This window comes from Polyodon spathula, chromosome 17 (genome assembly GCF_017654505.1).
Source record: "Polyodon spathula isolate WHYD16114869_AA chromosome 17, ASM1765450v1, whole genome shotgun sequence".
Taxonomy (NCBI): Eukaryota; Metazoa; Chordata; class Actinopteri; order Acipenseriformes; family Polyodontidae; genus Polyodon; species Polyodon spathula.
The window spans coordinates 10,076,867-10,099,488 of record NC_054550.1 but is presented as its reverse complement, the minus strand read 5'-3'; the positions used below and the strand labels follow the sequence as shown (position 1 = coordinate 10,099,488).

At 39.0% G+C, this 22,622-nt stretch overlaps 1 protein-coding gene across 2 annotated transcripts in view; it reads left to right on the top strand.

Moving 5' to 3' along the window:
* Positions 1-22,622, top strand: part of LOC121330068 (phosphatidylserine synthase 2-like) — a 56,048-nt gene that overhangs the window by 26,792 nt on the left and 6,634 nt on the right. For both annotated transcript variants that reach the window (XM_041276335.1, XM_041276336.1), the window contains exons 5-11: positions 7,649-7,716; positions 13,509-13,643; positions 16,988-17,038; positions 17,486-17,599; positions 18,240-18,358; positions 18,814-18,928; positions 19,731-19,876. In XM_041276335.1, the coding sequence (XP_041132269.1) occupies positions 7,649-7,716; positions 13,509-13,643; positions 16,988-17,038; positions 17,486-17,599; positions 18,240-18,358; positions 18,814-18,928; positions 19,731-19,876 (748 nt within the window). The remainder of the gene's footprint in view (positions 1-7,648; positions 7,717-13,508; positions 13,644-16,987; positions 17,039-17,485; positions 17,600-18,239; positions 18,359-18,813; positions 18,929-19,730; positions 19,877-22,622) is intronic.

Here is a 22,622-nt window from a genome sequence, read left to right as displayed (position 1 = left end):
ATTTCTCCAGATGGTAAAGGGATTTTCATGTGTGTAGATTAAGCATGTGAACACACTCATTTCCAGTATGTGTAACCAATAACAGGTCTGTACTGGTGGTGATCACACTCTGTATGGACACATGTAGGATGAACATGGGATCCCCTCTCCTAGCAGAGACTACTGTAGGATATTTGCAATTTAAAAGCCAGACATGTCACCTGATGCACATTTTGTATTTAGGTGACCCTGGAGGAGTGTTCAGCATTATTTCAATTCAGTTATGATTTTTAACACTTTAACCCTTTGCGGTCCTGTGTCGGGCCAGGGCCGACATTGCAATTTTCCATTTCCAGTCCAATGCCAGTGGAGGTAGCTGCCTGTGCATTCAGCGCTCAAAGAATATCGCAGACATTTGCAAAGCGTTTTGAGATGTTATAGTAATAAAATAATTACTTGGATTGCATTATTGGGGAGTTTGGTGATAAAACGAGTGATCAGGAGAGAGTCTGCACATCTATAAGGAGGTATGTGAACAATACAGCCAACAAGGGGTGGGGCTTGGCTGGAGATGCAGTACAGATGTCATTTTGCTATGAAGGACCTTTTAAACCTGTAAAATAAACAGCACGTGTGAAAATAAATTGCACCTGATGCCCCTGACAAGCGCTGAATAAATTGACCGCTAAGGGTTAATATACAGTACACATCTCCTGAATATCACTGCATTGTTTGGAGCAGTGTTTCTTTATAGGTTATGTTATTTTACTGACCAGGCCACGTCATAACTGTTGATATTTACCTGTATGTAAATCCAAACTTCGTTTATGGTTTCTGGAATGACAATTTTAGAAACACATTTGCATTTGCCGTTAAAAAAACCAAATTGAATTAGAAAAATCTGTTTGGTACTAAAGAAATGTGCCAGACAGATAAAGTCCCTGTGCTGTCCGTACGGCAGATTTAACATGGAATTCCGAGAATGCCCTTTTAGTATGTCAGCGCTGCTCAGGAAGAATGGCAGCTCTTTTCTGCTGTGAGGGGAGGGTAGGCCTGCATCTGTTGGTGCTTCAGCACTAGAATTTATCAGGAGATTTAGTTGGTTCAAAGATAAATAGATTAATCAGTCACTCACAAATGAGTCATATTTAAATGTATAATTAAGCCTCTACTACATGTCTTTGTAACATAATAATTCCTATGTAACTGAATATTTTGGGTGTAGACTTCACTTCATCAAATGGGACTTGCAGAATAAGTCATTCGCATTCTTCAGCTAAATAAAATATAGTGGTGTAGCAATACACTAATTTCACTATACAATGCATATCGCAAGGTACATCACAGAAATAATGAAATACTAATTTACCGCGTATATAACGTGTACATATTTCATCATGGAAAATGCCAGCTATATGAAGTGTTGGTAATATTATAATGCAAACAATTGCCTGGATTTCTTCTATTGGCGTCATGTACATCAGCACCCTGGCTCCTGCTTGACTGTTTGGGCAATCTTGTGGAAAATTCAAAATCCGGCACATGGTTAGCAGAGGTTGACATTGTGTGTTTACTAAACGAGAATCACCTTTTGATAGATTGACATGTTTACATACCTTTTGTACAGTAAAGTCCCCACTTTGAGTGTAGTTACTGTCATTTTGCAGTGAGGGGGGAAAAAAACCTGTTATACCTGTGGTACACAGTACTGTCCTTGACCTGTTGGGTCTAGCAGTTCACATCATGTGAAAATAATATGAATTTACTAAGGATTAGCTGACTCAAAATTCCCAAGGCTGGAAAAGGAAGCTCCTGTTTAGCACTAATGGCTTTTTAATGATTTGTGCTACTTGAAAATGTAAAGTGTGTCTTACGAAACTATTACTGTCCTTAGTGCTGTGCTAGAGTATGCTCAATGTGTAACTTGACCTCATACATAATTTAGACATCCACTCCCCAGTCGATAACTCTATGTTAACATCAATGTATAGACCGGATTCTGCCGGTCAATGCCCCGGTTTAAATGTTCTGCAGTTTTATAGTTTAATGTTTGTTTTGTGAAAAATTTGAAATGATAAAACAGTGGACGTACTGCAGCAGCTGAAATACTCAAGAATCTGGTGTAAAATTTGTATTAAGCATGGCTTTTATAGATTTGTATTTCACCAGTCAATAAATATGTTAACTGCACTTCTTGATTTTTATTTTGACTCTGCAGAATCCAGTATTTATAAATAATAAAGCCATAAGAGTTTTTATTTCCCCATGCTTTTGAATTCCATTATATTCTGGCCAGGACATTTTACTGTGGTGATAGAAAGCAGACAGTGACCATGCTTTATTAAATGTAATCGTCACTTTGTGTGTAGTTTTCTGATTCAGTCATTACATCCTACTGAATTCTTAGAACTTAGATGTTTAACGCACCCCTGTGGCTTCAACAGAGTTCTTCAATATGTCTTCTTTCTTAGTACAGCTGCTACACAGATTGTAACCATTAACCTGTCCCCTCCAACACTCTGTCCTCGGTAGATGTAGGAAATGCCCATCGTGGTAGAAATCCGGTTGCCATTTGCTACCTAAACAGACCTGTTGCCAATTAAAAAATATAATTAAAGTTTCCTCTCTGGCGACTGAAGAACTGAGTGAGTGACGATGTGAATTTCAGTAAGGAAACTACATTTCCCAGGTATGCACTGTGCTGCTCACCAAGGATACAAGCGTGCTTAGATAAACAAAGACGATCGTAGAGTGCTGTGATTGGCTCGGGATTCTGTATTGTAGGGGTAGTGAGTTCAGTCAAGTGGATTCAGTGAGTTGTTCTTGGTGTTAGCAGCTGTAATTTATTCACTTTTGACTGTGAAATTAAATCTTCAGTGAAAAGTGATCACTAGGCCACCAAGCTGGGAAGGTATTTCTGCCTCCCTGGGAATGCCATATTTGTTGTACGTGATACTTTTTTACATCCAAAAGGGGATTTCAGAGGTACAGATTAATGGTTACAATCTTTTGAAGCCAGAGGGGATCTTTAAACTAAATGAGTCATCAGGATGTGATGCCTGAAACAGAAAACCATATTCACAAAGTGAATCTAAACAAGAGGAAGATTACATTTAAGATAACCATTATTGCAAGTTACTGCTTCATACTACACAATTTGGACTGTACTTTGTCTGAAACGGAGAACATGTGTTTCAAGCCTCCCGCGTGCCTCTGTTGTAATTGTAAGCCTTAACTGGTTCTTGCTCTTGAATACAGCTCAGAGGTGTTTGATACTGTGACACTCAAAACCTCAGTTCTGTATCTACTCTTTTAAACAACTTGCTTACAAGACTGGTAACTTGAGACATGTTGTTTAGACTGCTAGCCTTGAAATATAACCCTGTGGAAGGGGTGTGGGTAATTCACTGACTAGGAGACAGACAGGTGTACTTGAAACACCACACAGGTGCCCAGTTTTATTTGCAAACAGTTCTTGCTTTTTCCAGCAGAGGGCACTGTTGACCATGGGCTGCCTATCAACGATGGTAGACAGCACCACGGAAATACCACAGCTGGTACACGAACAGCAAATGCACTCGCAGGTGCTCAAAGAAATAATAATGAAAACAGAAGGCGAAAAGAACAAGGGAAAATAAAACAGTAATAAAACTACAAATAAAAGGTGCTGCACTCGGCAGCGTTATCCCGGTCGTCGCTACCAGCACGACCCGGATCACCGTCCTACTCTGTAGGCTAACTAGCCTGTTCTTTCACAATACGCTGGGGTCTGCCCAAGGGTTCCCCGCTCTCTCTGTCTCGCTATGAAACTCTTTGTTTCGCCTGATTCCCGGTCCTGGATCAGAGCTTCCGCACTGTCGTTGTGTCTAAGTGGGCAGACCTGAGGAAACAGCAGAGCATTTTTTTATAGGGCTTGCAATCTGCCAAGACTCGCCTCTCAACCATTCAGAGAGGGGGAAAGTCCACACACCCACTTTCCCACCTCCCCGTGTCACTGCCGTGACTCACAGGCGGTTGTTGGACGACTGTGGCCCTCTTCCTGCAGCCCGTGAACACGCCAGCAGAGTCAGCACAGATCTCTCCCTGTTACAAACCCATACTTGCCTTGACTTGTTTCGTATCACAAGCTTTCATTGGTGGAAGCCAACATACTTATTACATATACACTGTGGGATGCAAAGTCCGTTTACTCGAATGCAGAAGCTCTGGTTTGTCACAGAGTCATTATTAAGTATTTAACAAAGAAAACCACTTGAGCATTTTGAGTATTTTAAACGTTAGAGTCAGCAACTTAAGCAAATCGAAACTTCATCCTGGAAATCGGAATCCTTTAAAGATTTCTCCTTTTTTTTTTGGTCACTTGTCTGTGACACTGTTTGTCTACAGCACTGGAGTTCCCCTACCCTCTCTGACACAAGATCTATTGAGTCGAGACTAATCGTGCTGCCAACACTCTTAACACAGGAATCCACAGAGCCACCAGAGAGGGCAGAGTTGCAGGATATTTATCTAAGGAACTGTAGAGATTTAAGACTGAACTCCGAGCCAAGAGATTACACACTTGGAATAGTTTCATACAATTTGTAGTACAAAAGCTGCAAGTTAACTCCCATCTCCAACACACAAAAATCTATGCAATAGGTTACTTGTCTCATGAAATCAAATGTCATCAGAACATACACAGAGGAAGGCTGGGGCTAGAGCTATTCCAAGCTTCCTTGTATTGTGAGTGTCAAGATCTGTGGTTCAGAAACAGCTTTGTCATGGCTTTTTATTTTGCCGTTCAGTGCAGTAGATAAAGCTTTGTGCTGACTGTTGATATTGTTTGACCTACTTAACAGAGCTTTACAGTGGTCTCCCTTTGTAAGGTGGTATTTTATACCACAGAACCAGTTACAAGGCTTCCATTTCCCCATAATGCCATTTCACCAGAACGTTCATGCTCATTATAAGGCGGAACACATATACCTCGTAACTATGGCTACCGCCTACAGTGTAATAAAGGGGGAGCGCTATAATAAGGCTTGTCGGTGACATACATTCCCCAGCTAAATGATACAAATGCACATTATTGATGTGAAAATTACAAGTCTCGTTACTATGCAAAAACGAAGACACAAGGCATAACTGTATCCATATTTTAAAATTGAGTGACTAATGCAACCTCTGATTGCAAACTTTTTCACCACCAATAGAGTTGTTATGCTAAACAACAAAGTCTTTTCATGTAGCTCGGTGAGTACAGCTGCCCCCACCGGACTGGGAGATGATACATCTAGTATTCAAGGCAGCTTGTACTTCCTGGTACATTTGCATTGTTAAAAGCTCTGCTTTTGTTCTTGAGTTGCTTCTTCAGGCTCCAAATGTTGTACACAAGCCACTTTTCTTCTTTCTTTTTTTAACTGCTGTGCATGTGTTGTGCTGCTGCTTCCTCCTACCGTTTATAAGATTTATTCTAGTTGGTAATGGTGATGGACCCAAAAATATACAAGGTGTTGCCGATTTTCATTTTCCAATTATGCTTCAACAAGGAAGGTCGTATTTTAAAGGGCTAATATGCAGGGCTTTCTTTTTCCCTGAAAAGCAAAACGTTTGGACCCACATTACTGTAGGTTCACTCCTTGTGTAGCAGCTGTTCCAATCTGACACCACTTGAAATGTGCAGTTAAAGGAGTTTCACATTTCAGGTGGGGACCCAGTGCTGTACTGTACGGAGTGAATCTGCAATGTGGAGGACTTCACCAGAGTCAAAGAGAAAATGAAGTCTTGGAAGCTGGTTTAAAGCCTTAGTTCCCTATTAAAGTATTATGAGCAGCTCACAAAACATCCTCTTTAACTGGGGAGTATCTTTAATTGTATAGGTATATTTAAACTGGCAGGAAAGGCTGACAAAATAGTTCTTAAAGTGGATGCAGGAAATCCTGTTCTATTACATGTTAGTCCCAGGTTGTGCGAATGCACCTGGCTTCTGCTTAAGAAAATGAACAGCCAAGAGGAGAGTTATCCTTTAAACCACTGTGCATGAGACACATGCACTGTGCATGTGTGCCAGATGACCTGTGCATGGACTTCAAGTTATGTAATCCAGTAGCATTATACCTTAACACAATATAGTGTGTATAAAGTATGACATAGGGTGCTGTACGATGCAAGATGCAACACCCCCATATTACATTTCCACTTACACCTGAGGAAGAGACTGTTGAGGTCTTGAAAACTAGTGTTTGTATATCAATTTTTCAAAAGTATTACCACGATTGCCTTGATTAACAACAACAACAAAAAAAAGCGATAGGCCTATACTGATACAAGCCATCTAATGCTAACTGTCTGATACAAATAGACCACATAGCTGTATCACATCAATATCAGTGCCTACTCCAGAATATATAGTATAAAGTTATCAATATTATCTCCAGCGGTCCCTACACACGCACATGATCATGTCAAACTTACATTTTTATGTAAATCTAGAGAACAACTTATGCAATTGTGTTGAAACTTTTTAGGGCTTTTCCACAAGTGTACAAGAAGACTGTCAGCGAGCTGCTGGCTTCTGGAGGAAGCCCTGCAGGTGTCCGTCTGAGCTCACCAGGCACCTGGCCAGTAGAGTCCACTGTAGCACGAAGAGGAGAAACAGGCCACCAAACTGACCTTTAGTCACCTTTACCCTTGTAGTAAACTGTTAGGCTCCACTCTAAGAATAACCTTCTTTCTGTTCAGTGAGCCAGTCTGGCCCTGTGGAGATAATTTAAAACCCTTATTCTGCAGGTAAAGATATTGCTGAGGTGTTGGGTTTTATTATTCACTCTGCATTTGCTGCTGACTGTACACACAGCATTTAAGCAGTACGTGTGTACTTGGGATGTCTCGCTAGTTTTATTGTAATCCAAGTGGACTAAATTGTGCTACAGCATCTTGCAATTTAGAATTAACCTGCCCTGTATGTCAAAGAAACCCTGGAGTTATCATGTTCAAAAGTTGTTTACACTGAACGAGGTTGAAAGCTGCAAGCAATATCAGATCAGCCTTAATCTGGCGTGATGCTGTAGCTGCAGTTTAGTTTACACAAAGTACATTCATAACCTAGCGGTAAACAGGGAAGCATTACATGCGCCATCTGGGTAAAGTGTTGTCGGTGGTTCTGTGAAAATCATAACTCAAGCATAGTGACTTTGTGACAGACAGGTTTCAAGGAGGGAGGAAGCTTGCATCCTTAAGCTTTAGCAGTAAAGCTAATGTTGGGGATGTAAAAAAAGTAATCCTGGTATATTGATGTGTTTACGGAATAGCAACTGTAATCTCTTGTCGTGTCTGTTTACCTAAATTTCTGTTAAATTACAATGCTGGCTGTCTTCTTAAAATACAACTGTAGATGAATTAGTGCTAATGTAGACTACAAGTCCATTTGCGATAGCCTTTAGAAAATACGTACCGGCTCCAGTCAGGCATGAGCTGTGCAAAGCGAGAGCACCTGAACACCCCCTGCCTGCTGCTCAGTCCTGGGCCTCTGCTAAATCCGTTTATGTGTTAGTTTAGTGATGTTTGTGATTAGAACCACCAGACATGTCTTGTGACATGAATTGGTTTCGGACCCAGATGGAAGTCATGTGAAGGGAGTGAATTTAGCCTGAAATATAAACTTTCCTGTAATTCTGTGTCTCTGCAGCTTACTGGAGATTCTGGCTGTGCGTCAGCGTGGTGTATGAGCTCTTCCTCATCTTCATCCTCTTTCAGGTAGGTTATTGCCAAACCAAGAAAAAACAACAGATTTCTGTCTCGCTTGATATCTCAAATCCTTCTAAGCATACCATTTAAAAGTTTAGTGTTGCTGCACAGTATATTAGACACTGTATTAATGCATTTTATTCATCATTACCTATACTTGAAGTTCCACAGTAAAGCAGGCGGATTTGTCATCTCAGCACTTGTTCTGTATTGTAATACTTATTTTTCCAGGTTATTGGTGAAGTCCTGGTAAAGTCAACTCTGGTTATTGTCACTGTTTTTTAAACATCCCTTTTGAAGTGATATTAAAACGGTTTGACTGTATGACATTTGTCCATTTGTTTTAAACATTTACCTAATAGTTTAATACTAAAGGCTGTTATTTATTTATTTTTACTTCATATAAGAACATTCTCACAAAGCCAGTGTTACAAGTAATCTGCCCCTCACATAATTCTCCTATCAAACATTCGTTCCTGCTAGGACAAGCTTTTATTAGAAGAATGACATCCCTTTATTATCCAGGAACATTTTGCAGGGACAACGTTTGTTTTTTACATTATAGATCAAACATCATAGGTTCTGTATCAATAAACTGCGTTGGAGCTTAATACCACCGCCATAAACCAATCAATAATAACCCAAGACAAATGAGCTGATCAACATCAAACCTTTCATTAGAATCTCATCGTCCTCCAATGAGAACAAAGACTTTCTCTGACATTGAATTATTTATTTATTTATTTTTTTTTTCAAGACTTAGGTATTGTGTGCGTGGGATTTATGACTACAAGTCACGGTCAAAAATTGGAAGTTGTTTTTGCAGAAATTAACTTAATCTATTGCCACATTTTCCTGTGTTTTATCCTTTTTTAATGTGATGACCATCTTTTAAACAACTTTGGTTTTCATTTTGTTTTATGAGATAAAGCAAATAAAAGATGTGTTTGTTTAAAGACGGAAGTCATTAAAAGTAGTAGTCATTATGCAAAGTAGGAAAAGTCACCTTAAAATGTGCAAAATTGCACAAGTGGGTCTACATAACATTTTAATCAAATAGAATAATAAGAATGTGGCAATAGGCAAGTTCTCGTCTGCAAAATTACAATATGATACAGTAGTTCCATTAAAGTTGCAACAACTTCCATTATCAATATTTATTTTTTGCTGTTGCTTGTAGGCAGAATGTATAGACCCTTGAGTCAATAGCAGACCAGGTTCTCTAATGGCAAGAAGGGTTGAAATAATGTAAGACGACCTCCAGGTATTTCACACATTGGAATATTCTTTCTGTGAGACAAATATGTGATTGGACTCAAGAAAACCCCTGACACTGATATCTGTGCTTTCCCTGCTGAGTGCTGTATCACCACAGAGCGCTGCCAGGCTGTAACTGAAGTGCTGGCAGCGTATTGGGTATCTAATTGTGAACGAGACCCAGGTGAGGTGAGACTCTTTGGTTTAGCCTCCACTAGTCTAAAATTCGATTCAAACACAAATAGGTTACAAATGGAGTTCTCATCCTCTATAGAGATTTCCAGTAGGGGTTACAAGAAAGCTATTACTTTATTGTTGCTGTATCACAGTATTATGTTTTTCAATATAATTTTATTCACACATCACGGTAAATCAACAGAGGACCTTTTCTTCTAACGTTTATTCAGCAACACTGGCCAGGAAAAAGATTCTTCGCTGTGTGTCCAGTTTATGCTCCCTTCTGCAACAATACTGCTGCTCTGCTTGAAATGAGTTCCGTATTGTTGGAACAGATAACCAACATTGTTGCAGGAGGGAGCATGATCTGGAGACACAGTAATGTTTAAGATACATCCTCTGTGACTGCTGCAGAGTAAACATTGAGGAATGTATTCCCCAAGTGATCTACGACCCGTGCTCAGAATTCTGTTTCACAATATAGTGTTGCAATATGGACAACGTGGGCTACAGCAAAGGGAAAGTAATGTTTCTTGTAAACACTGCCGGGTGCTCTAACACTAAGAAATCATCTTTCTTCCTTATTATATGATCTGCTGTGACATATTACTAAAGAAAGGCTCAATCCTGAAGGCAGAATTTTTCCTCTTCCACATATTAAAATGTGTTGCTTCCAAGCACATCAATTCTGTATCCATTAAACAGTTCTTGTTTATTTAGCACTCTGACAATTACAACTCTACTTCTTGAAGCTTAGGGGCAGCGGGCTTTGACCCAGCGGTTCAGTTATGTGGTACATGTGGTGTACAAAATAAACAAACATCCAACTAAATAAATAAAAGGGTCTCCTAGAAAACATTAACCACATTGTGTCCTCGTCACCTAAACCTTGTACTTCCATGTCCTGAAAGTGCAGTGCGTTTATTTATTTATTTATGTAATTTTTTTTTTTTTTGCAATGTCAACATTGTAAGTGCATGGAACAATTTCACCAGCTGCAGTACTACAGTATTTATGACATCAATGGATGACAGTTATTCATATCTTTTTAATAAATCGCACACCTTATTACAGAACATGTGTTTTATTTGCTTCGTTCCAGATTTACAATTAGTCGGTCATGGAGGGTACACTGCCTGGCCCTATTTTATACCTGTACTGTTTTCCCTAATAAAGACAAAATGAGACTCCACAATATGCTGGGAGGTACTGTATATTAAAGGAGGATAATGACGAATACTGCAGGTGGTTCAAGTTAAACCCAGACATAGACTCCGTTCACACTTACTGAGTCTGCCTTGGGCAGTCTCTGGGCCACCTCAACATTTCCGTTCACAGTTGAGGTTTTAGAGGGCCTAAGTGCGTTCACATATGTGACTGAAAAGGAAGCCTAAATTGCGGCAAAATGCTTGTCAGGAATATAAACAATGACGTAAACACAGCATTCCCAGAAGTCAACATAAGAGATTGAGCTGGGAAATTTGTAGACGTAAATATGACAACCTTATTTTTTCCAACACTGTTGGTACTGTACTTATTGCATAAGATACGATAAAGGCTTGTGTTGACAGTGCAGTTGGTTACTGTGGAAAGAAGTGATCGTAACGTGTACGTTATATTAATCACAATACAGATTATTATATTGATGGTGACTGAATATGCAACGTCGTATTCATCTTCAATTCAATCTTGAGATTTACAATCTTAGCTACAATCGGAAATTTGTGTGTGTGTGTGTGTCTCTCTCTCTCTCTCTCTCTCTCTCTCTCTCTCTCTCTCTCTCTCTCTCTCTATATATATATATATATATATATATAATATATATATATATATATATATATATATATATATGTATGTATGTGTGTGTGTGTATATATATATATATATATATATATATATATATATATATATATATATATATATATATATATATATATATATATATATATTAGACACACACACACACACACATAGCAAGAAAGCGTGAAAGCGCAAGTTTTATCGTTTTAATGAAAGCTGTACAATGAAGAAATACCTACCATTCTTGACTGACCCAGCATCATCATCATCGTCAGAAGTATCGGTGTATTCATTCCCCATTGCTATTTTCCAGGCTGGAGATTGGCGTAGGTTCCACTAAATCCAAGATCCGTTGTGGGTTTATCTCTGGCCTGCTGCTCAGTATTTCCGAGAGTTTTCAGACAAACTTTCAGGTTTTCACCACAGAGATAACACAGACATAAAGGAGATAGCTGCTTCTGCATCCAGTGCTCAAAGAATATCATGGACATTTGCAGAGTTTTTTGAGATGTTATAGTAATAAAATAATGACTTGGATCGCATCTTTGAGTTTAGTGATAAAACGAGTGATCGGGAGAGTGTCTACGTCTATAAAATATGTGAAAAATAGATGTGAAAAATACAGCGAACAAGTGGTAGGGCTTGGCTGGAGATGCAGGACTATCCTTTTGCGATTCAATACCTTTTAAACCTTTTTTATTCCGGGGGGGGGGGGGGGTGGGGAGAGATTAATGAATCCCGGCGGCGCGCACATTTTAATTTTTGAACCGATTTTAGCCGGGTGTAAAATTAATAGCGTGTGTGAAAATAAATTGTTCCCGACGTGCCTGACAAGCGCTGAATAAATGGACCGCTAAGGGTTAATTTCTGCATCGTCCCAGCTGTTACGTCTTAAAACCGACTTTGTTTTGATCTACTACGCTCGACCTAGTAGGGGAGTGGTTTGAGCTATCTCACTGCATTGACGCGATAAGGCCGGCCCAGGGCCTGCGTTGGGTTCACACATGAGATAAGGCGGCCGTGGGCACGGGGTGATACTTAACAGGATTGAAGAAAATGCCTGAAAAAGTCGTGCACAATTCTGGCGTGGTGGCTGGGTGCAGTATCATCTTGAAAGTAGTCCTTACCATCAGGATACAAGGCAGCCTTGTTGGGTGAACTTGATCTGCAACAATGCTCAAGTAAATGATGGCATTGGATCAGCCTTTCAGAGTAATCAATGGACCCAGGGTATACCAGGAGAACATGCCCCAAACCAGTCAGGGCAATGCCAAATCCAATTGGGTAGTCAGGGAATGTACAATCCAAACAGACTGCAGCCAAGTCTATGTGTAACCCTGAAACAAAAGGAAAGACAAGTTATGTAATCCAATTTTGCTGTGTTTGTGAATCACCAGATATGATTTGGTTGGTGGATATCCCTTTGTACCGGTCAACTTCAAGTTGCCATGATATTGAAGCAAACCCCATCCTTCACACTGAAACAATGCTAGAATTCAGATTGTAAACTGAAAATACAAAAAGACGTTTTCCCTTCCTAGAGAGCTCCTTCCAACAGTATTCAGAGGTTGAATGTGTTTGCTGATCTGAAGTTTGGCAAACTGTCCTCATAGCATCATATCTTGGTAGTTTAAAAGTGCATGCTTATAGAGGATGGAAACATTAAACACTCCTAAAGCACAAGCAAGGTGACATTATGTATTCTTGGCTTTGCAGCACAATGAAAGCAATGGAGATATTGTAGACTGATAATTGGTTATTTGAATGCCCTAACTGTGAAATAATAGCAGGTTGTATACCTTTTGTTACATCATACAGTTATAGACAGTCTAGGATTAGCTAAAAACCCACCTCACATTTCCATTCAAAGTGATTTCTGTGGAATTAACATGATTTCCTGTTTTTCTTTTCATAGTGATTTTATTCTTGAAAACTTTTTCAGCACAGCTCAAAGAATTCCCTCAGCGTGCTTTGATATAAACCAGAGCCAGCCTTTTTCAGCAATTTAAGTGAATAGTGAGATCCGAAGTGTAACACTACCTTGCAAGGTTTACGAGACGAAAATGGAGAAACTTACTCGGGTCTTTGTTTCACTGAGATAGTGTGAGGAACACCCCTTGACTTACTCATTATTAATCGTCTACTACTGCAAGTAGATTACTTGGAGTGAAATGGGAACCAAGTGTTAAAAGTACAGTTAAAACTAACTTGTGGGAATGTAAACAAAAAGCTAGTCAGCAGCATCTGCATTTTGATAAAGTATTGGCTCAATAACAGAGGTGTACAAGTCCAGTCAAGGTCCGGAGCCCTCTGGTCTTTGTTCTTCCTGAACCTAAATACTGAATTGAATCGGTTTAACTTCCTTTCAGGTCTTTATCAGTTCATTATGCAATGATACCTGTAACACCTGGAGGATTAGATTTGTACACCGCTCCTGTAGAATATTGTGAATGTGGGACACTGCAGAAAAAAATGGACAATGGAGACCTAAAAATGCTGATTGCTTTATTTGTCTAGCTACCTCTGCCTTTCAAGGCCAGTCGTCACAGATGGTTTGTGTTTTACAGACTGTGCACGATGGCAGACAGTTTATGAAGTTTATTGACCCCAAGTTGGGTGTACCACTGCCTGAGAAGGGTTATGGAGGAAACTGCCTTCTCTACGACCCCGGGGACAAAACAGACCCTTTTCACAATATCTGGGTAAGTGTTCATGTTTCTGTTTTAACCAGAAGTGGCTTTTGTTGAACCCATGGATTGAAACGTGCATCTCAATTGGCTAATGCAGGGTCACATGATGAAACATAGTTTGTGTTGTTGACCAAAACACTGTTGTTGAGCAATCGGTATTGCCCTCGACCCCGCAATAGACAAAATGGCAGACCAGCCAAGACATTACAGATTTCTGTATATGAGTACAAGTTTAATAAAATGTGTATATTATATTGCCTCCAATGAGCAATAAAGTCTCGGCCTTGGGCGTTTTTGTCCACTGTGTTGCTCCAGTCTATTGAAGGGCCGTTATAAAATCATTTTGTACTAATAAATGACTTCACAAAAAATGGAAGTGTTTCATTATCAAAATGTTCGAATCCTAAAGCTAAAATCGAATGATCACAAGTTATAAAATACAAACCCCATTTTGTTTGCTTGACAGCGAGTTTTAATATGCTAACTTAATGGGATACTTCATACCATCGATATTTTCCTAATCTTTCATCCCATACCTGTTTTGTTAACCTATGCTGTGTGCACTGTAAACCTCTCTGTTGTTTCTGGTGAGATCCTTCTTTCCATATGCTTGCTAGCGAGTAGAAAATGCTTCTGCCGAGGCAAAGATTATGAGGAAGCGAGGGGGAAAACGAATTTGCACTAAAGCCCATAGGTAAAGCATTGTGCACTGCAACCTGTGTGCAACTCTGATTTGCTTCCCCGACTCACATCCCCACAATCATTCTCATCATTAGTTAGCATAGCATATAATGATCCTTGCAGAAAATGGGGATGTAATGGGCTTTGCAGTACTGAAGCCCAATTCTGTCCCCATTCATTTTAAACTGTATTATATTGAGTTCATACTAACAAACAGCAAGCAATTTGTTGGCAGTTGGCAAGAAAGTTTATCGGTCAACACACATACAGCTGATAGTGGCAACATAGTGTAAATATTGAAGGGAAAACAGTAGAGATATGAAACAAACACGGATAATGCCATAAACCATTTACCTCATGGTCTACAATGCTACTCATAGGTATTATTTTTAAATAATGTTTATAAACACACTTCAAAAACATTCCTAAAGCAGCCCTTGAAGTGTTCATCTGAGGCAATATTCAAACTGACACGCGCTTACCCAAAGGTCTAGACAAATTCCAGTCCCACCACGTTCTCGATTTACGTAAGTCTACGTATGTAAATAAGCCTTAAAATCCTATATTTCTGTAAATGGAGACAGCAGTGATCAAATAGACTGCTCGTGAGAGTTTAGAATGAGTTGATATTTTGCAAACGTATGGAAAGGTATGCAAATTGAGCAAGAAAAACTGGGTTTAACATTCGAAAATACAATCGTCACAGCTCAAAAACCAGAAAATGTGAGACGGATATCCACAAAATGCATTATTTCTTCATTTCAGCTTGCCAGTATCAACACTGTGCAACTAATGTCAAATATTATGGTTTAAGTGAAAAGAAGAAATCATATAGTGACACATATCTTATTTGAATTAAAAAAAAAAAGCCAGATTCTGCTGAGTGGGCCCAGGGGGCATAAAGTTGTCATTCAGGCAAAAGTGTGTGGTGGGGCGTTGACTCAGTCAAAAATGACAGGCATTATTAACATTAGGTAGAGAGATTACGTTTACGATTAGGCATGCTTAAAATTAACCAGGGATGATAGTTAAAACAAAATTCTCTGATAAACAATTTATTATTATTGCTTTTCTGTGTTAACTCAGAACTTTGTGTTAACTAGAAATCTTTGCCCTGGAGAAACCCAGTCCCAAGTTGCGAAATCGTGTTTACAGCTGGCCTCTGTGGAGTTATTAAAGAAACCGAAGAAAATGTTCTTCCAGTTTCCTGTTTGTTTTTGTTCTGTTTTTCTCAGTGGGTTTGTTTTTATTTTTTTTTTCATGGTGCAGTACAGCACAAGAGTTATGCATTATAAATCAGATATGAGGAATCACTAAATTCCAGTCCATCTAATCCAGTTAGAGATGTAATCTTGTGCATAGTCCATATGAAACATTTCTAAAATAATAATATAAATACACTATTTTCCATAGTTTGAGCTGCCAGCTTCTCGCACAAACTGCACAAGATGATATCTTTTATAACAGTAACGGACTCCCTACACACAACAGATTAATATAATTACAACTGCATCAGGGCAATTACCTTACACACTCCTCAGACATAACAGGGGTTGTGAGCCTCAGCTTACCCAGCTTCGAATGTGGCAGACCGCCAGTTGCTTAGACAAGGTGTCTGTGTTATTGAGAAGCAGTGTAAACTTGCTTCAGGTAGATTGAAATCTAAATATTCTATTAAGACAAGTGTCCTCTTATTAAAGGTGATGTTCTTACATCCTGTAAGTGGTAATGTAGGCGGCAGTGTGGTCCAGTGGTTAAAGTCCAGGGCTTCTAACCAATAGATCACTGGTTCAAATCCCACCTCTGCCACCGACTGACTCACTGTGTGACCCTAAGCAAATCACTTAACCTCCTTGTGCGCCATCCTGCAGTCCTCTGTAAAGCACTTTCTGATGGTGGTCCACTATGAAAGGCGCTATATAAAAATAAAGATATGCTTATTATTATTATAACAAAAATGAGGATAGAAATGAACTCCTTTTAGATAATCATTTTTATACAACAATCGAACAGAGATATAGCAACGAATAAGTTTGTCAATGCGACAAAGTACATTGTTTGTTTGTCCAGTCATTTAGGAATCAACCTTGCATACATTCATGTCCAATATGAGAATAACCAGGGGCAAACCGCACTGCTTTGAATTGCACCACATTGCTAAGCATATGCAGAGTCTGGTGTTTTCTTTATGCATAACCCTGTATACTGTTTTTTAAATCCTGACCACCAACATTTGCAGATATATGTACTATAGTTTAACTGCCAAGACTATATTATGGTCTATTTTAAATAGGGAATTATCTTGTTTTCCTAGGGCCATATTTTTTAAGCGTTTTACTCAAGTCTTTCACTCCTATTTTTGTTTCTTTTGGAAAAGTAAAACAGTTGTTCATTTTCCAAAACTAGAACCAAATAACTAGTAATACAACAATCCAAGTTCTCTTAAGCATTCGGAATGTGTTTGTTTCTCGTTTTGTAACATTTACATATTTTTTTTTTTTTTTAAATTGAAGACTGGAGGAAACACTTTGAAAATATGACCCTAATGTTTAAGCATTGTTAACATGCATTCCTAAAGGGAACCTACGTTTGAAAACAAGCACTGTGTTTTCGTGCAGCAAAAAAATGAGAAATATATTGCATATTACTAATAACATGTTATATTTGTGTTTCAGGACAAGATGGATGGCTTTGTTCCAGCACATTTTATTGGCTGGTACATAAAGGTAAGCTTGCCAGGGTGTGTTATACTATGCTATCCAAAACCACTCTAACATACTCTGTGTTCAACACAGGCTGAGTATTACAATGGCCATTCATTAAGTCCAAAATGTTAACATTTCTTTCATTTAAAAATATGTTAGTCGCAACTGTCAGAACATGAACAACGCTGCTAAATGATCAGAGGTATTGTCAGAGTCAAACGGATACCAAAGTTACATGGGTGGTGAAAGGCTAGGTAAAGCAAAAATGTTTCAGTCACTGGTGTGTTCTAATATAGATATAGTGAATAACTGTTCTACTTTCAGCTCCCTTTAAAAGAGCTTTTTATCCTTCTTAATTGAGTGGTCTATTTTGAGATGATCCCTTAGGGCGTGCAGGATCTTTTTCTGGTAAAGCTGTAGATTGTGACAGGTGAATCTGACCCATCTTTCCCACTCTTCTCCCTACAGACTCTGGTGATCCGTGATTGGTGGATGTGTATGATCATTAGCGTCATGTTCGAGTTCCTGGAATACAGCCTGGAGCATCAACTGCCAAACTTCAGCGAGTGTTGGTGGGACCATGTACGAACATGCGTGGGAATTTCATTGAAACTTCTACATTGAACTTCAACATTCTGTGAATTTTCTTACCCATCATATTATTTGTGTTTTGAATAATTCTCAGATTTTTGTTTCTGCTTAGGTGATTTTTTTTTTGTACCAGACACACCACTAGTGATAATTAAATAAACTAACTTCAGAAATTCGGCTTTTAGTAGCTGGAAAAAGACATTTTTGTTTCAACGGTGACCTTTGTTCCAAACAAATAACAGCACAGGTGGGAATCACTGTAAACTGCACTATGAACAGGGGGAAGTGTACAGAAAACAAGTATTCTGCGCTATATATATATATATATATATATATATATATATATATATATATATATTTATTTTTTTTTTTTTTAGGGATGTTAATCTGTTTATCAGTTCAAACCAAAAATTACATTTTTTTATCATCAAAATGTGCTTCTCTGTAAAAGAGTGCTAGCTGGTTATATCTAACCCAGTTGACAGTTTGTATTCTTTTCAAAATAAAAATGAGGTAATTCGCTGCAAAATAGGGCCATTTTATCAAGTAAGAACAGTGCTGGGGCTGGTTCTAGTTCCTCAAGATGCTGTGCTGTCTGCCTGTCTGACGTCTTGGCTGTGTTTTATTGCAGTGGTTGATGGACGTGGTTTTCTGCAATGGCTTTGGGATTTACTGTGGCATGAAGACCCTGAAGTGGCTCTCAATGAAGACCTATCAGTGGCAGGGACTGTGGAACATTCCAACATACAAGTGTGTAACCGCAGGCTTGATCTTGGGGCTTCTGCTTTTTACAATAGTTGTGTATTTGTATACTAACTGCAGTACCCTGAACTGCACAGTTCAAAGCACTTGGGGGTGATTTCTTAAACCTACACTAGGGATGTTAAGAGATTAGAGTTTAAATGATTTCAGACTTGCTAAATTTACAATACAAATAAGTCTTCAGTTGCTCATTTGAGGCAAACATGCAACTATATCTGTGTGTAGTTTTCTCTAGTCAAATATTTATCCAGTGTAACCACAGTTAGGGTGAAGCATCTCCAATATAATTATTAAAGTGTGATTAAAGATTGAGGAAAATAAGTTGGACCCATCAATGAGACTGAAGTCTCTTTGGAACTAACTATATAAGGTACAGTGTTTGCATGCTGTAGCTTTTTATTTTGCATTTTGCTTATGCTGTTTGATTACTTGTTTTTTCACAGGGGAAAAATCAAGAGAATTGCATTCCAGTTTACACCCTACAGCTGGGTGAAGTTCGAGTGGAAACCAGCCTCCAATCTGCGCAGGTGGCTGGCTGTGTGTGGCATCATATTTGTGGTAAGTCATGCTCAGTGTCTTCAGAACCAGCGAGCACAGTATGATTACGTGCATACAATAATAAACACCTGACATATGTACAACACGCTTGAATGTTATTAGGATGTCGCTCTCCTGATTAATTTGTTATGTAGATAGTGTCTCTGACTTGCTTTATGTAATAATATATAAAGGCTGCATCTCCCTGTTGCACACACTTTCAGTCATGATTGAAAAGGCTATGTTTGACAGACTTCAGCTGCACAAATCACTTCTGCTTCATAAGGATGATGCCCTCTATGGGGTATTGTGGGGAACAGACTTCAGATTTCAACTCCCAACTTCCCTGAAGGAATGAATGGAGTTATCATAATTAATCATCTCAATATTAATCATACCTATTTTCATTTGTTTGTCATTTTAAATTCAGAAAATCAAATCAAGTCAAAGTTTGGATTTGTGGAAATCCCTGTTCCTCTTACCCTCTGCATAGATTCCATCCTGTACATTTTAATAGCAATTTATCAGTAAGGCCTTCATTATTGTGATTTATAAACATTATGTGTGGGGTGTCTTCTTATTGTATAAGATGACAACACAGCTCGAGCAGCCAGAAGTATTTGGCATATACAGTAACAGACACCCTGTTCTGTGAGCTCCACAATATGACTGTGTCCCATTCAAGGCTCTTGCTGGTAGTTTTGAAAAGACAAGGGGAATCACTCATCTGCTAGAAGCAGTTAAAGGCAGTAAACTATAATCGTGACACTGCAGCTGTTTTCAGCTCCTCTTAGATCTGTTGTTTCTTTTCCTCCCCCCACAGTTCTTGCTGGCAGAGCTGAACACATTCTACCTGAAGTTTGTGCTGTGGATGCCCCCGGAGCACTGTCTGGTGTTGCTTCGTTTAGTTTTCTTTGTCAACGTGGGAGGAGTGGCCATGCGAGAGATTTACGACTTCATGGACGATCCGTAAGTTCACGGGCCTTAGTGGCTTCTGTAGTACAGCTGTGTTCTCATGGAAAGTGTAGCAAATTACTTTAAAACCATTTACAAACGATTTCCTAATCAAAGATCATCCATAACTGTTGAAAACTCAATAGGGCTAAATTAAGAAATACTGTAATAAAATAAACTTTTGCAAGTTCTAGTTAAAATGTTTGTAATTTTTTTTTTTCATTTTATAATATTTCTAATATAAATGAATATCAGGTTGTGACTAGCATTGCGTTCAAGTGTTTTAAAGAGACTCAGAAGTTTCTTATTTTCCAAGTGCACCGTTTAACCAAGTCAAAAGCAGTCCTTAAAAAAAACTCTTTAATTAAATCAAGGCTGCAGTTCATGAAATATGTTTCAAATGTTTTAGAGAAGGTTCTATTCCTAGTTTTCCATGCACTGTTTAACCTTAGAGAGGAAGTAAAAACAGTTCTTTAAAAACATTTCTTAAAAGGATTCTTGAAATTTTGTGAATAGGGCCCAGTATTTAAATTCTTAGTGTATTTTATGCTTATACAGTAATGGAATAGTAAACAGGTAAGAAGTTAAATATTCCAGTAATGTAGATTGTAATCCCTTTAAACATTTGATCATGGGGGACCACTAGGGGGCCAGTTATAGAGTACAGGTGAAAGCAAGAGTTCCCACAACTTTAATAAATCACAAGCTTCTTTTTTGACTGTCACAAAGACGGCCGGAGTGGGTGACGTCAGAAGCAGGAAAGGAATACACACAGACAGGACGGATGAAGTGAAATTGAGACGCTTGCTTGCGCCGATTTATTGTAAATAAAAGGGTTTTAAACAGACAAAAGGCAGGACACGGCACATTCGCCAAAATAAATAGATAAACATAAAACGGACTATACTTAACAACACTGTGCACGGACAGACACACTGACAAACCCGGTGAGTTTTAAATACACAAGTATCGTGCTGGTCCCACCAGCACGCAATAGCAATTGTTATTAAATGTCTCCTCCTCTCTGTCCCGTTCTTCACTCACCGAACACCCAAAAACCCAGAGTGGGTGAAAACATGCTGCTTTTATGCAGCTGTACCAAGACTCGATTGCTAATCAATCATTCAATTGGAGTCTCGGTACAACTGCACGTGAATTAATGAAGTGCAATTCCCCGTGCTCACATATTAGTACTTTTTATTTGCATGTGAAGTGCTGTGCAATCCTCGTGCCTAAATACAAATATACATTTTAAACACAGACCCGTTTATATCCTGTGTACCAATGACTATACACCAACATTTAACACACTACACGCAACATATAACAGATAATATACACAGGGGCGGGCACTTTGTCACATTGACCCATAATTTTTTTTGTCTAATATAACAAAGTAAACTTAAATTCAAATATTGAATGTCAAGTGCTGATGCAGGAGAGAGTGCTGCGGGGACTGGCTGTAGCTCCGCTATGCTGGAACATTTTCGCTGGATCACCAAGGAAGCTATAAGAAATGAGATCGCTACCCTTCGGACCGTAATTCAGCTGGCAACTGCTCCCGTTCAAGCAACGTTGTCCGAATCAAGTCAGATGATTTCGAGTAAAGCTTTTTAAATCTAATTTTGCTCCCCTATTAGAGCACATTAAACAAGACTTTCTTTGTTGGTCCATTCTACCTCTTTCCTGGAGTTAACTCTGTCAAGATGAACACACTCCCTTAGTTACTCCCCTTTTTCAATGTATCCCTGTTTTTATTACAAAAAAGTTTTTCAACACCCTAGATCAGAGGTCTCCAATCCTGGCCCTGGACGGCCAGGGTCCCTCCTGGTTTTTGTTCCAACTGTGCACCCAATTAATTAATTAGACCAATTTAAGTTACTAATAAGGGCTTAATTGGTCCAGTTAAGTAATTTTAGAGTACAATTGGACCAAAAACCAGGAGGGGCAGTGACTCTCCAGGACCAGGGTTGGAATCCACAATAGATCAAATGGCTTCTTTGCTTATCTGGAACAAGAAATCTCCCAGAATCTGCAAAGAATTTCTCCAAAGAATAAAATCAATGGGGGTGTATGGCGCTACCAAACTTTAAATGTTACTATTGGTCGGCTAACATTCAAAATCTATTTTATTGCTCATGAATTTCACCCCCTGCTAGATGGGCCTGTGTGGGGTGAAACTGGATAGTCATGGAGGCCGCTTTCTGTCGGTCCACTTCTACCTACCTTTAGTGTTAACCCACTGGTGTGTGACTCCCTCCAGATTTGGGCACAGTTTAGGTGGCAGTTTGGTCTGACCCTGTCGATGTAAACCATCTGTTCCCACCCTTGGTTGTTTTTAGTATATGGTACAGAGGTGGTATTGAGTCAGTTAAAGATTTATACATTGACAATAATTTTGCATCATTTCACCTTGTCCCAGGTTGGCTTCTTGGAGGACCCTCTCTCAGATCTTACAAGTGCCAATTGACCCTACCCCTTCCCATATCTAGGCTGCAGTCAGACACTGTGGCCTTTGCAACCCTTCTAGCTAGACACCTGATTTTGTTTGGATGGAAGCAAGCTGCCCCACCCTCTTATGTTCGTTGGATCAGGGACCTGATGCATTCCGTTAAATAAGAAAAAAATAAAGTTCGACTAAGGGGATGTACTGGAAAATTATATAAAGCATGGCAACTCTTTCTTTTCTACGTTGACAATCTCAGACTGTCCTCTCTTCCATAATTTTCCTTTAAAGTAACCAAGCGTGATTCTCTCTTTC